The following is a 17,011-nucleotide window of genomic DNA, read 5'->3' as shown; positions in this document are numbered from 1 at the left end:
CTTCCCGGATTCACCCGGTTCATAACTGTTGATATAGACTTTTCCTCCAGGAACTCGTCCAAAGCCTTTTGAAATCCAGCTATGATGGCTGCCCTGACCCCCAGCTTCTGGCAAATTCTACCGCCTGATTGTGCATTAAGTGAAAGAACATTTTCTCCCATTGGTGTTAAATCCACCGCCTGTTCCATTTCAAGGAGCGCCTCCTGGTATTATATGCAGGGGTAAATAACTGTTCCCACTCATGATTTTATAAACCCCCTCTCATATCCCCTCCACGGCCTTGTCTCCAAGCTGCAGAGCTCTACCTGTTAATCCTCTCTTCAGAAGGCAGCCGTTCCACCCCCTTCACCATTTTTGTGGCCCTTCTCAGTACCTTTTCTTATTTCGCTAAATCCTTTTTGAGAGGGGGTGACGATACTCAAGGTGTGCTATCAAAATGTTCTCTGTTTTATTCCTCATTCCTTTCCGAATAATTGCTAGCGTTTCTGATTGCAGCTGTGTACTGAGCAGAGCATTGCGTTGTACCATCCACCGTGACTCCAAGATCCTTTTTCTGGGTGGTTACTCCTGAGGTGTGACCCTAAAAGTAGGGTTATTGTCCCCCACGTGCAACACTTTACACTTCTCTACATTCATTTTCATCTGCCAGTCAGATGCCCACTTCTCCAGTCTTGCAAGGTCTTTCTGCAATTCCTCACAGTCTATCTGTCTATCAGCTACTTAAAATGTTCTTGTTTTATCTGCAAATCTGATCACTTCACTTGTCATTGCTTTTTCAAGACCCAGAACAGATCCCTGAGGCACTCCACTGTCCACTCCCTTCCACTGAGAAAATTGCCCATTTAATCCTACTCTCTGTTTCCTGTCTTTTAGCCAGATTGTAATCCACAAAAGGACATCACCACCTATCCCATGACTTTTTACTTTTCCTAGAAGCCTCTCATGAGGAACTTTGTCAAACGCCTTCTGAAAATCCAAAACATTAATACTGCTCCACTCGTGAACATGGTGAGCAACCTTGGAGAGGGTCCTAAGATGAAAAACTTGGTAAGAAACTGGTTGTACAGGGTCCACTAACCGGGGCAAATAAACTAAAAACAGATGGAAGGAAGAGTCTTCTCCTTCTCAGCACTGGTGAGTGGGTTACAAAAACGTGGTTCAGTCCCTTTTAGGACAGAGTGGGCTCAGGAATTCTGTCCCCTTTTGGACAGGAAAAATCACAGATTCCCCCTCTGTGAGTATTTGGTTCACCCCTAAGTGGACCCTATTCTCATTCACTGTTAGTCAAACTCAAGCCTTAGAATTAAGGAGAAACCTTCCTATACGCATGGGTGAGTCCAAACAGGAGGGGATTTTTCACAGTCCAATCAGACGGAAAAGCAAAATCTGTTATGAAACACCAGTAAAGTAACAGCAGAAAAAAATACAATCTGCAGACAGCAGGTACAAAAGCAGAGTACAGTGCCTTTTAACATAGTAATATATAAATGAAGGTCTATCCAATCTGCCCAGCAAGCTTCTTATGATTACAACTGCTGCTCCGTGCAGGTTACCCCCATGACTTCTGTTAAGGATAGTAACTGCCGCTCCGTGCAGGTTACCCCCATGCCTTCTGTTAAGGATAGTAACTGCTGCTCCGTGCAGGTTACCCCCATGACTTCTGTTAAGGGTAGTAACTGCCGCTCCGTGCAGGTTACCCCCATGCCTTCTGTTAAGGATAGTAACTGCTGCTCCGTGCAGGTTACCTCCATGACTTCTGTTAAGGGTAGTAACTGCTGCTCCGTGCAGGTTACCCCCATGACTTCTGTTAAGGATAGTAACTGCTGCTCCGTGCAGGTTACCCCCATGACTTCTGTTAAGGATAGTAACTGCTGCTCCGTGCAGGTTACCCCCATGCCTTCTGTTAAGGGTAGTAAATGCCACTCTGTGCAGGTTATCCCCATGCCTTCTGTTAAGGGTAGTAACTGCCGCTCCATGCAGGTTATCCCCATGACTTCTGTTAAGGGTAGTAACTGCCGCTCCATGCAGGTTATCCCCATGACTTCTGTTAAGGGTAGTAACTGCTGCTCCGTGCAGGTTACCCCCATGACTTCTGTTAAGGGTAGTAACTGCCGCTCCATGCAGGTTACCCCCATGCCTTCTGTTAAGGGGAGTAACTGCCGCTCCTTGCAGGTTACCCCCATACCTTCTGTTAAGGGTAGTAACTGCTGCTCCGTGCAGGTTACCCCCATGCCTTCTGTTAAGGGTAGTAAATGCCACTCTGTGCAGGTTATCCCCATGCCTTCTGTTAAGGGTAGTAACTGCCGCTCCATGCAGGTTATCCCCATGCCTTCTGTTAAGGGTAGTAAATGCCGCTCCATGCAGGTTACCCCCATGCCTTCTGTTAAGGATAGTAACTGCCACTCCCTGCAGGTTACCTCCATGCCTTCTATTAAGGGTAGTAACTGCCGCTCCGTGCAGGTTACCCCCATGCCTTCTGTTAAGGGTAGTAACTGCTGCTCTGTGCAGGTTACCCCATGCCTTCTGTTAAGGATAGTAACTGCCACTCCATGCAGGTTACCACCATGCCTTCTGTTAAGGATAGTAACTACCGCTCCATGCAGGCTACCCCCATGCCTTCTGTTACGGGTAGTAACTGCTGCTCCATGCAGGTTACCCCCATACCTTCTGTTAAGGGAAGTAACTGCCGCTCCGTGCAGGTTACCCCCATGCCTTCTGTTAAGGGCAGTAACTGCCGCTCCGTGCAGGTTACCCCCATGCCTTCTGTTAAGGGTAGTAACTGCTGCTCCGTGCAGGTTACCCTCATGCCTTCTGTTAAGGGCAGTAACTGCCGCTCCGTGCAGATTACCCCATACCTTCTGTTAAGGGCAGTAACTGCTGCTCTGTGCAGGTTACCCCCATGACTTCTGTTAAGGGTAGTAACTGCCACTCCATGCAGGTTACCCCCATGCCTTCTGTTAAGGTTAGTAACTGCCACTCTATGTAGGTTACCCCGTGCCTTCTGTTAAGGGTAGTAACTGCCGCTCCATGCAGGTTACCCCCATGCCTTCTGTTAAGGGTAGTAACTGCCGCTCCATGCAGGTTACCCCCATGCCTTCTGTTAAGGGTAGTAACTGCCACTCTATGCAGGTTACCCCATGTCTTCTGTTAAGGGTAGTAACTGCCGCTCTATGCAGGTTACCACATGCCTTCTGTTAAGGGTAGTAACTGCCGCTCCATGCAGGTTACCCCCATGCCTTATTTATTTATTTATTTAAAATCTTTATATACCGACTTTGCAGGTTACCCCCATGCCTTCTGTTAAGGGTAGTAACTGCCACTCCATGCAGGTTACCCCCATGCCTTCTGTTAAGGGTAGTAACTGCCACTCCATGCAGGTTACCCCCATGCCTTCTGTTAAGGGTAGTAACTGCCGCTCCATGCATGTTATCCCCAAGCCTTATGATAACTGTCAAACCCATAACAAAATTACTACTAGCAACATTTTTACGGGGAAGGAGCTTCTTGAAAATTCAGACAATACTGCTTGATGTGCTTTGCTTTTGGTTTTGGTTGTAGAAGCGGTCCTATGCTTTTTCCCCCTATGTCTGGGTATCACTATCCCAGAGCATAATGTAACCTGGGCACCTTTTTGGGTGACCAGTAAGCCCTGGGAATATACAGACTAGTGCAGTTAGAGAGATACTTAGGGGCTGCCCCTCCCGTTGAGGGTGCTGTCATGGATATATCCTCTGCATGGGGGTTTTATAGCAGAGCTCTGCAAAGGGCTCCGGGGACAGTCTTAGTTGAAAGTTGGAGAGGAAAGTTGTTCCTGAGTTACATTTTGGGCCTACCTGGAAGCTTGGAAGCCCTCCGAGATCCTCCAGTTCTGGTCAGAGAATCCACTGCTGGTCTCTCCACCCGAGGTGCAGTGACTGATTTGGATTTTTGGACATTTTGCTTGGTAATAGCCCTGCTGAACACCTGGGCCTTTCCAAGACTCAGGGACTGGGGGACTCTGAGTTGAAGACACCCAGGGATAGGGAAGACTTGCCCATGAAGCGGTGCTGACCCATTGCAAGGGAAATCCAGTGCTATTTGCTTTCGGGAACAGAAGAAGATAATTTCCAAGGCCTGGGAGGAAATGTTTTTTTCTGCCCCTCTTCCTACCCATCAGTGGGACCTCTGAGACCTGCAGTTCTGTACAGGGTTCCTTCCATCAGGGATCCCCATCAAGACCAAGGCCATCTGTGAGTAAGAAATCATTTATAGAAGGAGGGCACCCAATCAGAGTCTTCACAATCCCTGGGGACAGAGAGAAATTCACTCTCTATGCAGATACAGATTTTTGCCATCTGAGAAGGGTTTCCTGTCCACTAAACAGGCCCTAACCAAAGGGAACCAACCACTGCTCAGCCTAAGCTAGGAGGGTGGTTGGATTCCTGGCCTTTCTAAGAGACTTTTGCGCAGACAGAGGATATAGAATTGTAAACCAAGAGAGTGAGAGAGAGAGAGACCCAAGTGCTGGAAAACAAAATCATATTTAGTTGTGCCATCGTTCCATCATTGTCTTCAGAAGAGTATTATTTTGGATACTAGCCCAGTGGTTCCTATGCTTTCTTTTGGGCACACAGCATACAAAGTGTAAGAATTCACCTCACCGGGGAATTCAGGAGATGACATCAGTCACCCAGCATTGGGACCTGAGAGGACCCCTTTCTACCCCCAGTCGAAAAGGATACACATCTTGGAAATTAGGGGAAGTGAAAGAGCTAGTCAGCGTTCCTGCCCCGAAGAGTCAATAAATAACTTTACGTCCCCGTCCATGTTGGACCTGCACACTGGGGTGGGGTTACATAAAAAAAAGAGATGATCTCCCTATACTGAAGCTGTTCCGCAGCCTAATACGTGCAGTGTTCCCTGAATGTAGCTCTTCCGCAGCCTAATACGTGCAGTGTTCCCTGAATGTAGCTCTTCCGCAGCCTGATACGTGCAGTGTTCCCTGAATGTAGCTCTTCCGCAGCTTAATACGTGCAGTGTTCCCTGAATGTAGCTTTTCCTCAGCCTAATACGTGCAGTGTTCCCTGAATGTAGCTCTTCCGCAGCCTGATACGTGCAGTGTTCCCTGAATGTAGCTCTTCCGCAGCCTGATACGTGCAGTGTTCCCTGAATGTAGCTCTTCCGCAGCCTGATACGTGCAGTGTTCCCTGAATGTAGCTCTTCCGCAGCCTAATATGTGCAGTGTTCCCTGAATGTAATGTCAACAATGGCTTGTGGGAACTGTAAAAATAAAAATAAAGTAAATATGCCCCGTGCTAATGAAAGAGCAGGGACTCTCATGTGCTCCCTGTTCACTTGTATGTGTTTTCTTTTATTCGTTCTTTCAAATTGCAGCCAATATCCTTCTTGATGATCTTAAAGTAATTATTTTAAAGGCTTCCAGATACTTTGTGTAGGACTGTAGCTTTTCTCAGCAGCTTTTCGTCGAAAAAACCTCGACAGTGCAGTTTGTCACTGTCTCAACCAAATATTATAGTGGGTTTTCTTTAAACCTTCATATCACAGGCTAGAGAAGGTTTTATTTCATGTGCTCAGTGTTAATAGCTGGTACCCAAGAGAGTTATGTACCTCTCCTGCACAATTTCCACCATTGCTTTTTTTTTTTTAAGTCTGTGGAAACTCAATGTATTCCTTTTCAGTCCGCGCACTCTCTCATCTCACTGTTCATTCAAGCATTCTGAATATGCTGTAAAATAACCTCTTCATTTTTACCCTATACTACCACTTTCTTACCTTGATAGGTAACTCACTCTCTCCCATTCAAACTGTAAAGTGTTTTCCCCTCTGCTCTTTCTTCTTAAAATGCATTTTTTTACTAGTTCTGCCCGGCCTCAGAGCAGAGCTTAAGAGTAGCCCTTCTGCTCCTTTTGCTTTTCTCCTTTTCTCTAAAACTGTGAGCAACTTTAAAATCCCTGCTTCGATAATATCATATCTGTAAAAACCTCTTATACCTCCTAAATTATTCTACGGCTCTGTTATGTTTGGCGGTATACGGGATCGTCCCGTGGACCGCTGTACTCACCCCCGGGCCCTGTCTTCCTGCTGGGTCTGCCCAGGCTCATGCACATCCAACAGTGAATCATTTAACGGGCCCGTGCTGGGAAACCTCCCATGGCGCCCATTGTTGCCATCACAGGCTTAGGCCTATTTAAGGCCCTTCTGCATAACCCTTCCTCACCTTGGCAAAAGGACCCCCTACATCCTGCGTAGAGTGAGTTGCCTCAGCGTTCCCAGGTTCCTGCATCTTGACTTCAGTTCCTGGTCTTCATCTTGTCTTCAGTTCTTGTTTCTTGTCTTGTCTCCAGCTTCAGTGGTCTTTATCTTCATCTCTAGTCTTTACTTGCATCTTCAGTTCCTCTTCAGTTCTTGTGGTCAGTTCTTCAGTTATTCTGTGTTCCACGTCTTCTCATCTGCCCGCCTGTGCTGCTCCTTGCCTCCCTGCCTGCCACTCTTTCCGGCTTTCCTTGGATGAATACTTGGTACTGACCTCAGCTTGCCTACTGAACCTTCCTTGAACGCCGACTGCCTTTGACCCGAGCTTGCCTTCAACTTCACCTGCACGCCCTCATCTCTTCTTCAGATCTTCTGACCATAAGCAGAGGCCTTCACCTAAGACCTGCCAGCCCCGGCAACCAAAGGCTCAACCTGAGGAGAATGTGGGCTGGTATAGGCAAAGCTCCAGCTGGGCCCCTGCCTCATCCAACTCCGCCAGCCAACGATGGGGACCTGCAGGGCCAACTCCACCTCGGTCCAAGGGTCCATGCCTGCAACAGGCTCCTTCCCTCTTTACCCTGTTTCAGATGTAATAGATGCTGGAAAATCTTTGCTAGAATTATAACTTCTGGAAATTGAATTCTCTAATCTGAAGGCAATTGTGCTTTAACTGGCTCTAGTCTCATTTTGCCAGCCTGATCACTGGTTGCCAACCAAGCCGTTTCTACCTTTCCCAAGAAACAGCATCAGAACTTCACCTGCGCTAAGGTACTGGCTCTAATTTCCCAGGGGGAAACCTGGACTGGGCTGCTCAGGAATCACTTGACTGGATTCTATTTAACAACAAAAAATACTTTTTAATTCCAAAAACATTCATAACATATTCCTTAGGTACTCACCTTATTTATTTATTTATTTATTTAACGCTTTTTATATACCGGCATTCGTAGGACACATCACCTCACGTATGTTGACATTGGATAGTATTTTTAATCAGTTTACCTCTTTTAATAACGTGAATATTGCCCCTTTTGCCTTGCTGTCTTTCTTTTAAAATTTTAAACATGCCCAATCCACACATGCTCAGACTTCAGGATCATCAAACCAAAATAAAGTACCAGTACTACACACCACAGCCACCGAGCACCAGAGCAGACTTCAGGATCAGCATCACTTGATCCAGATGGCAGTGATAAGGTAGTTTAGAAAAGTGCTTCACTGTGATATGTCATGTCTGTGGTCTCCTTGACAATATGTCTTACCCAGGCTCTTAGAATGCAGTGAGGTCACATATGAGTCACAGGGAAGGGCTAGTTACTATAGTTACCTGCTCCCCATTCATTTCTATGGCCCATAGACTTCAATGAGCCATAGAATGAGCCACAGAAATGAGTGGGGAATGAAAACAAATGGGACAAATACGATTTGTTTTATTCATGGGACCCCTCCATTTGTTTTGGGAACACGCAAATGAAACAATTAGAGCACATTTGTTTCTGAATGAATGGATGTACCGTGCATGTGAAGGTGTCAGTATTTGGGGGTTCAGACTATATTCTATATCAGAAGCTTTTTGCAAGGGTAGTACCAACTTACCTTCAGGTTTTCTGGCTCTCCAAAGTAAGTTGTCCCTCCAAAGATCAGGGGCATCCAGATATCTAAGGCTTGGGCTGCAATGTGACTTAGAGGTAGGTAACTGACCCCAACTTCCTCTTCTCCCAAGCCCAGGGTATTTCCAAACGCCCTCATTGACCAGGTCACCTGGCTCCCAAGAAAAGAAATAAATTACTTATTGGCCAGCAATACAGGGAGTTTCTTTACAGGATAAAGATGAGCTTTCATCAAAATCAAACCCATCTTCGGCCTTGACCAGTAGATCAGTTTTACCATGAGATAAAGCACCAGTACCAAATGACACAGGTATCGAACACCAAAGCAATGACTGTACCATCACACCAAGACAGAATACTGGTACCAAACACCACCGACTTTAAGCATAAGAACAATGTCTGTACCGTGACACCAAGATAAAGCACAGGTATCAAACACCACAACCTCCGAGCACCAGAGCAGTGTCTGGTACCATCAAACCAAAATAAAGGAAAATTGGTTCTTCCCTGCTCATTTCCGTTCCTGTAGTACCACAGATCAGAAAATAAGAGAAAAGTGCAAAAATGTTTATTGTGCTTTCAATATAACTTCAGGAATGTGTTCAGAAATATAAAAACCATATCACACACACACTCATTCACACCTTTAAAATCATCGTACATAATAAGGCCAGCATGTGTATTTCTCATAAATCTATACAGTATTATAATCTATATCTAATACACCATTGACCTGACTCCCTGTGGAACTTTCCACTTACAATCTATTCAAAATTTAAATATTGCAATATCCATTTTTGAAGCTGGCTTCTTTCATGTACGTCTCTCTCTTGGAAACCTCCGTTCTGAATTCAATTGTAATGTCGGTATTACAATTGAATTCAGAACGGAGGTTTCCAAGAGAGAGACGTACATGAAAGAAGCCAGCTTCAAAAATGGATATTGCAATATTTAAATTTTGAATAGATTGTAAGTGGAAAGTTCCACAGGGAGTCAGGTCAATGGTGTATTAGATATAGATTATAATACTGTATAGATTTATGAGAAATACACATGCTGGCCTTATTATGTACTTCGATGATTTTAAAGGTGTGAATGAGTGTGTGTGTGATATGGTTTTTATATTTCTGAACACATTCCTGAAGTTATATTGAAAGCACAATAAACATTTTTGCACTTCTCTTATTTTGTGTTATGTAATGTGATAATATAGAGAAAATAGTTCTGTTTTGCCCAGTGAGTGTACCACAGATCAGTCCAGACTCCTGGGTTTTGCCTCCCCTCCAGCAGATGGAGACAGAGAAAGTTCTACTGACAGTTTCCTGCAATCTGTCAGTATTGACCTGTACCCGAGTCAAGATGGAAAACTATGCTGAACACGACTTCTTGGCCACAGCTGGCTCTGGCAGGTCCAGTGGCTTGGGATGGCGACCTCCAGCCACCCTTTTCACCAAGAAAGCTTAATGCATTAGCAAAACGAAATCTGGGGGGAAAAATCCCTTGATTCCTCTGGGTCCTGCTCCAGGAGGTCCTCCTCCTCCTCCCCTAATAGAGGATCCCGGGGCCCCCGGGGCTCTGAGGGCCTTCGATCAGCCAGCGACAGTGGTGCGGTCAGGGCAGCGTCCCTGCAAGCCCTGTCAGACACGGCAGCAAACGTAGACAAAATGGCCGCCGTTCCCGCCGAAATCGGGGAAAGCACTGTCGGGCTGCTCGGCTCCCTCCTGCACTAATCGTGGAGAATCGCTGCTTCTCCGCGGCCCCCCTGCGTGCTCCCCAAGCTGCCTTCCCCTCCGGAGGCGCAGCAGGAGCAAGGGAGAGTCGTGGCAGCAGAAAACTTTGAGTGCCTTTTCTTTTTTCTTTTTTTTAACTTTATTCTAAAACGTTATAGTTGCGGCTGCAGGCTCCGGCTGTGCTCCTGAGGGAGGGAGGAGAGGGAACTGGCCCCACCAGTTTTCTAACCCCCTCCACGGGTGAAGGATCCAGTCAGACCCAGGGGTTCCCAACCCCTCCTGATTGGCAGCTCCTTCCCCTGAAAGGATGGTCTCACCAGGACCTACCAACCCTCAGGGAGGGCTAAGGAGGAATTAATGCTAACAATACTCCTCTTTTTTTTTTAATTCCCTTCAGACTCCAGGTTCCTCACCACCTTCCATCTGCTGGAGACAGAGAAATACTGAGGGACTGCAGGTGGTGCACCAGGTTAAGTGGTGGTGTCAGTAAAACGCTCTCTGTCTCCATCTGCTGGAGACAGAGAAATACTGAGGGACTGCAGGTGGCACCTCGGGTTAAGTGGCGGGGTCAGTAAAAGGCTCTCTGTCTCCATCTGCTGGAGGGGAGGCAAACCCCTGGAGTCTGGACTGATCTGGGTACGTACAGGGAAAGTAGGAGGGAGAGGGATTGGCTGCCCCTTGCTACCTCTTGTCTTTTTCTTTGCTTGGGGGAGGGAGGAGGGAATGGAGGTAGGGCTGCCGCTAGACCGCTAGCTTTTCTGACCCCAGGAGGCGGGATAACTTTATCTGTCTAGAGCTGAGTATGAGCGCTAGTTGGAAAACCCTGAACCCCAGGCCCAGAACATCCCCAGGTGGCCTCTTGGTGACATTTTCCCAGCTTAAGGGGTTAAAATGTGCCTATCTGATAGGGTAGGAAATTTCAAGTTTCTCTGGCTAACCTCCGAAGTTACCCGGACCAACCATTCTGAATAGCAACCTCCATTACCATTTCTAGTTCCACTGCATCAGGAGTACCCAACTCAAGAGCCACAACAAGCCTGGTTTTCAGGATATCCACAGTGACTATGAGAGAGCACTGTATGCACTGCCTCCATTATATGCAAACATATCTCATGCATATTCTTTGGGAATGTCCTGAAAAACAGGGCTGCTTTTACGGCTCTCAAGGATCAGAATTGGCCACCCCTGCACTAGATCGTTTTTGAGATGCGGTGACCAGAACTGCCCACAGTACTCAAGATGAGGTCGCACCATGGAGTGATACAGAGGCATTAGGATATTCTCTGTTTTATTCTCCATTCCTTTCCTAATAATCCCCAGCACTCTATTTGCTTTCTTGGCTGCTGCTGCTGCACACAATGCTCAGTGTATGGTTTCTCTATGGAGTGATACAGAGACATTATGATATTCTCTGTTTTATTCTCTATTCCTTTCCTAATAATCCCTAGCACTCTGCTTTCTTGGCTGCTGCTGCACACAATGCTCATTGTATGGTTTCTCTATGGAGTGATACAGGGACATTATGATATTCTCTGTTTTATTCTCCATTCCTTTCCTAATAATCTCCAGCATTCTGTTTGCTTTCTTGGCTGCTACTGCACACAATGCTCATTGTATGGTTTCTCTATGGAGTGATACAGGGGCATTATGATATTCTCTGTTTTATTCTCCATTCCTTCCTAATAATCCCCAGCGCTCTATTTGCTTTCTTGGCTGCTGCTGCACACAATGCTCATTGTATGGTTTCTCTATGGAGTGATACAGAGACATTATGATATTCTCTGTTTTATTCTCCAGTCCTTTCCTAATAATCCCCAGCATTCTGTTTGCTTTCTTGGCTGCTGCTGCACACAATGCTCATTGTATGGTTTCTCTATGGAGTGATACAGGGACATTATGATATTCTCTGTTTTATTCTCCAGTCCTTTCCTAATAATCCCCAGCACTCTATTTGCTTTCTTGGCTGCTGCTGCACACAATGCTCATTGTATGGTTTCTCTATGGAGTGATACAGAGACATTATGATATTCTCTGTTTTATTCTCTGTATCTGGGGATTATTAGGGAAGGAATGGAGAATAAAACAGAGAATATCATAATGCCTCTGTATCACTCCATAGAGAAACCATACAATGAGCATTGTGTGCAGCAGCAGCCAAGAAAGCAAATAGAGCGCTGGGGATTATTAGGAAAGCAATGGAGAATAAAACAGAGAATATCATAATGTCTCTGTATCACTCCATAGAGAAACCATACAATGAGCATTGTGTGCAGAGGAAACAAGAAACAAATAGAGCGCTGGGGATTATTAGGGAAGGAATGGAGAATAAAACAGAGAATATCATAATGTCTCTGTATCACTCCATAGAGAAACCATACAATGAGCATTGTGTGCAGAGGAAACAAGAAACAAATAGAGTGCTAGGGATTATTAGGAAAGGAATGGAAAATAAAACAGAGAATATCATAATGTCTCTGTATCGCTCCATAGAGAAACCATACAATGAGCATTGTGTGCAGCAGCAGCAGCCAAGAAAGCAAATAGAGTGCTGGGGATTATTAGGAAAGGAATGGAGAATAAAACAGAGAATATCATAATGTCTCTGTATCACTCCATAGAGAAACCATACAATGAGCATTGTGTGCAGCAGCAGCCAAGAAAGCAAATAGAGCGCTGGGGATTATTAGGGAAGGAATGGAGAATAAAACAGAGAATATCATAATGTCTCTGTATCACTCCATAGAGAAACCATAAAATGAGCATTGTGTGCAGCAGCAGCCAAGAAAGCAAATAGAGTGCTGGGGATTATTAGGAAAGGAATGGAGAATAAAACAGAATATCATAATGTCTCTGTATCACTCCATAGAGAAACCATACAATGAGCATTGTGTGCAGAGGAAACAAGAAACAAATAGAGCGCTGGGGATTATTAGGGAAGGAATGGAGAATAAAACAGAGAATATCATAATGTCTCTGTATCACTCCATAGAGAAACCATACAATGAGCATTGTGTGCAGCAGCAGCCAAGAAAGCAAATAGAGTGCTGGGGATTATTAGGGAAGGAATGGAGAATAAAACAGAGAATATCATAATGTCTCTGTATCACTCCATAGAGAAACCATACAATGAGCATTGTGTGCAGAGGAAACAAGAAACAAATAGAGCGCTGGGGATTATTAGGGAAGGAATGGAGAATAAAACAGAGAATATCATAATGCCTCTGTATCACTCCATAGAGAAACCATACAATGAGCATTGTGTGCAGCAGCAGCCAAGAAAGCAAATAGAGTGCTGGGGATTATTAGGAAAGGAATGGAGAATAAAACAGAGAATATCATAATGTCTCTGTATCACTCCATAGAGAAACCATACAATGAGCATTGTGTGCAGCAGCAGCCAAGAAAGCAAATAGAGCGCTGGGGATTATTAGGGAAGGAATGGAGAATAAAACAGAGAATATCATAATGTCTCTGTATCACTCCATAGAGAAACCATAAAATGAGCATTGTGTGCAGCAGCAGCCAAGAAAGCAAATAGAGTGCTGGGGATTATTAGGAAAGGAATGGAGAATAAAACAGAATATCATAATGTCTCTGTATCACTCCATAGAGAAACCATACAATGAGCATTGTGTGCAGAGGAAACAAGAAACAAATAGAGCGCTGGGGATTATTAGGGAAGGAATGGAGAATAAAACAGAGAATATCATAATGTCTCTGTATCACTCCATAGAGAAACCATACAATGAGCATTGTGTGCAGCAGCAGCCAAGAAAGCAAATAGAGTGCTGGGGATTATTAGGGAAGGAATGGAGAATAAAACAGAGAATATCATAATGTCTCTGTATCACTCCATAGAGAAACCATACAATGAGCATTGTGTGCAGAGGAAACAAGAAACAAATAGAGCGCTGGGGATTATTAGGGAAGGAATGGAGAATAAAACAGAGAATATCATAATGCCTCTGTATCACTCCATAGAGAAACCATACAATGAGCATTGTGTGCAGCAGCAGCCAAGAAAGCAAATAGAGTGCTGGGGATTATTAGGAAAGGAATGGAGAATAAAACAGAGAATATCATAATGTCTCTGTATCACTCCATAGAGAAACCATACAATGAGCATTGTGTGCAGCAGCAGCCAAGAAAGCAAATAGAGCGCTGGGGATTATTAGGGAAGGAATGGAGAATAAAACAGAGAATATCATAATGTCTCTGTATCACTCCATAGAGAAACCATAAAATGAGCATTGTGTGCAGCAGCAGCCAAGAAAGCAAATAGAGTGCTGGGGATTATTAGGAAAGGAATGGAGAATAAAACAGAGAATATCATAATGTCTCTGTATCACTCCATAGAGAAACCATACAATGAGCATTGTGTGCAGAGGAAACAAGAAACAAATAGAGCGCTGGGGATTATTAGGGAAGGAATGGAGAATAAAACAGAGAATATCATAATGTCTCTGTATCACTCCATAGAGAAACCATACAATGAGCATTGTGTGCAGAGGAAACAAGAAACAAATAGAGTGCTAGGGATTATTAGGAAAGGAATGGAGAATAAAACATAGAATGTCATAATGTCTCTGTATCACTCCCCAGAGAAACCATACAATGAGCATTGTGTGCAGCAGCAGCCAAGAAAGCAAATAGAGTGCTGGGGATTATTAGGAAGGAATGGAGAATAAAACAGAGAATATCATAATGTCTCTGTACCACTCCATAGAGAAACCATACAATGAGCATTGTGTGCAGCAGCAGCCAAGAAAGCAAACAGAGTGCTGGGGATTATTAGGAAAGGAATGGAGAATAAAACAGAGAATATCATAATGTCTCTGTATCGCTCCATAGAGAAACCATACAATGAGCATTGTGTGCAGCAGCAACCAAGAAAGCAAACAGAGCGCTGGGGATTATTAGGAAAGGAATGGAGAATAAAACAGAGAATATCATAATGCCTCTGTATCGCTCCATAGAGAAACCATACAATGAGCATTGTGTGCAGCAGCAGCCAAGAAAGCAAATAGAGTGCTGGGGATTATTAGGGAAGGAATGGAGAATAAAACAGAGAATATCATAATGTCTCTGTATCCCTCCATACAGAAACCATACAATGAGCATTGTGTGCAGCAGCAGCCAAGAAAGAAAATAGAGTGCTAGGGATTATTAGGAAAGGAATGGAGAATAAAACAGAGAATATCATAATGCCTCTGTATCGCTCCATAGAGAAACCATACAATGAGCATTGTGTGCAGCAGCAGCCAAGAAAGCAAATAGAGTGCTGGGGATTATTAGGAAAGGAATGGAGAATAAAACAGAGAATATCATAATGTCTCTGTATCACTCCATAGAGAAACCATACAATGAGCATTGTGTGCAGCAGCAGCCAAGAAAGCAAATAGAGTGCTGGGGATTATTAGGAAAGGAATGGAGAATAAAACAGAGAATATCATAATGTCTCTGTATCACTCCATAGAGAAACCATACAATGAGCACTGTGTGCAGCAGCAGCAAGAAAGCAAATAGAGTGCTGGGATTATTAGGGAAGGAATGGAGAATAAAACAGAGAATATCATAATGCCTCTGTATCGCTCCATAGAGAAACCATACAATGAGCATTGTGTGCAGCAGCAGCCAAGAAAGCAAATAGAGTGCTGGGGATTATTAGGAAGGAATGGAGAATAAAACAGAGAATATCATAATGCCCCTGTATCACTCCACAGAGAAACCACACAATGAGCATTGTGTGCAGCAGCAGCCAAGAAAGCAAATAGAGTGCTAGGGATTATTAGGAAAGGAATGGAGAATAAAACAGAGAATATCATAATGTCTCTGTATCACTCCATAGAGAAACCATACAATGAGCATTGTGTGCAGCAGCAGCCAAGAAAGCAAATAGAGTGCTGGGATTATTAGGAAAGGAATGGAGAATAAAACAGAGAATATCATAATGTCTCTGTATCGCTCCATAGAGAAACCATACAATGAGCATTGTGTGCAGCAGCAGCCAAGAAAGCAAATAGAGTGCTGGGATTATTAGGGAAGGAATGGAGAATAAAACAGAGAATATCATAATGCCTCTGTATCGCTCCATAGAGAAACCATACAATGAGCATTGTGTGCAGCAGCAGCCAAGAAAGCAAATAGAGTGCTGGGGATTATTAGGAAGGAATGGAGAATAAAACAGAGAATATCATAATGCCCCTGTATCACTCCACAGAGAAACCACACAATGAGCATTGTGTGCAGCAGCAGCCAAGAAAGCAAATAGAGTGCTAGGGATTATTAGGAAAGGAATGGAGAATAAAACAGAGAATATCATAATGTCTCTGTATCACTCCATAGAGAAACCATACAATGAGCATTGTGTGCAGCAGCAGCCAAGAAAGCAAATAGAGTGCTGGGATTATTAGGGAAGGAATGGAGAATAAAACAGAGAATATCATAATGCCTCTGTATCGCTCCATAGAGAAACCATACAATGAGCATTGTGTGCAGCAGCAGCCAAGAAAGCAAATAGAGTGCTGGGGATTATTAGGAAGGAATGGAGAATAAAACAGAGAATATCATAATGTCTCTGTATCACTCCATAGAGAAACCATACAATGAGCATTGTGTGCAGCAGCAGCCAAGAAAGCAAATAGAGTGCTGGGGATTATTAGGAAAGGAATGGAGAATAAAACAGAGAATATCATAATGTCTCTGTATCACTCCATAGAGAAACCATACAATGAGCATTGTGTGCAGCAGCAGCCAAGAAAGCAAATAGAGTGCTGGGATTATTAGGGAAGGAATGGAGAATAAAACAGAGAATATCATAATGCCCCTGTATCACTCCACAGAGAAACCACACAATGAGCATTGTGTGCAGCAGCAGCCAAGAAAGCAAATAGAGTGCTGGGATTATTAGGAAAGGAATGGAGAATAAAACAGAGAATATCATAATGTCTCTGTATCGCTCCATAGAGAAACCATACAATGAGCATTGTGTGCAGCAGCAGCCAAGAAAGCAAATAGAGTGCTGGGATTATTAGGAAAGGAATGGAGAATAAAACAGAGAATATCATAATGTCTCTGTATCACTCCATAGAGAAACCATACAATGAGCATTGTGTGCAGCAGCAGCCAAGAAAGCAAACAGAGTGCTAGGGATTATTAGGAAAGGGATGGAGAATAAAACACAGAATATCATAATGCCCCTGAATCACTCCATAGAGAAACCATACAATGAGCATTGTGTGCAGCAGCAGCCAAGAAAGCAAATAGAGTGCTGGGGATTATTAGGGAAGGAATGGAGAATAAAACAGAGAATATCATAATGCCTCTGTATCGCTCCATAGAGAAACCATACAATGAGCATTGTGTGCAGCAGCAGCCAAGAAAGCAAATAGAGTGCTGGGGATTATTAGGAAGGAATGG

General features: G+C 44.2%; 1 protein-coding gene across 3 annotated transcripts in view; it reads right to left on the bottom strand.

The window, feature by feature from the left end:
• LOC115079516 (long-chain-fatty-acid--CoA ligase ACSBG2-like) overlaps positions 1–17,011 on the bottom strand; it is a 133,283-nt gene that overhangs the window by 34,171 nt on the left and 82,101 nt on the right. For all 3 annotated transcript variants that reach the window (XM_029583161.1, XM_029583153.1, XM_029583165.1), the window contains exon 9: positions 7,849–8,013. In XM_029583161.1, the coding sequence (XP_029439021.1) occupies positions 7,849–8,013 (165 nt within the window). The remainder of the gene's footprint in view (positions 1–7,848; positions 8,014–17,011) is intronic.

Source organism: Rhinatrema bivittatum, chromosome 1 (assembly GCF_901001135.1).
Source record: "Rhinatrema bivittatum chromosome 1, aRhiBiv1.1, whole genome shotgun sequence".
NCBI lineage: Eukaryota > Metazoa > Chordata > Amphibia > Gymnophiona > Rhinatrematidae > Rhinatrema > Rhinatrema bivittatum.
The sequence above is the reverse complement of the archived record's forward strand: the minus strand, read 5'-3'. Positions and strand labels throughout refer to the sequence as shown.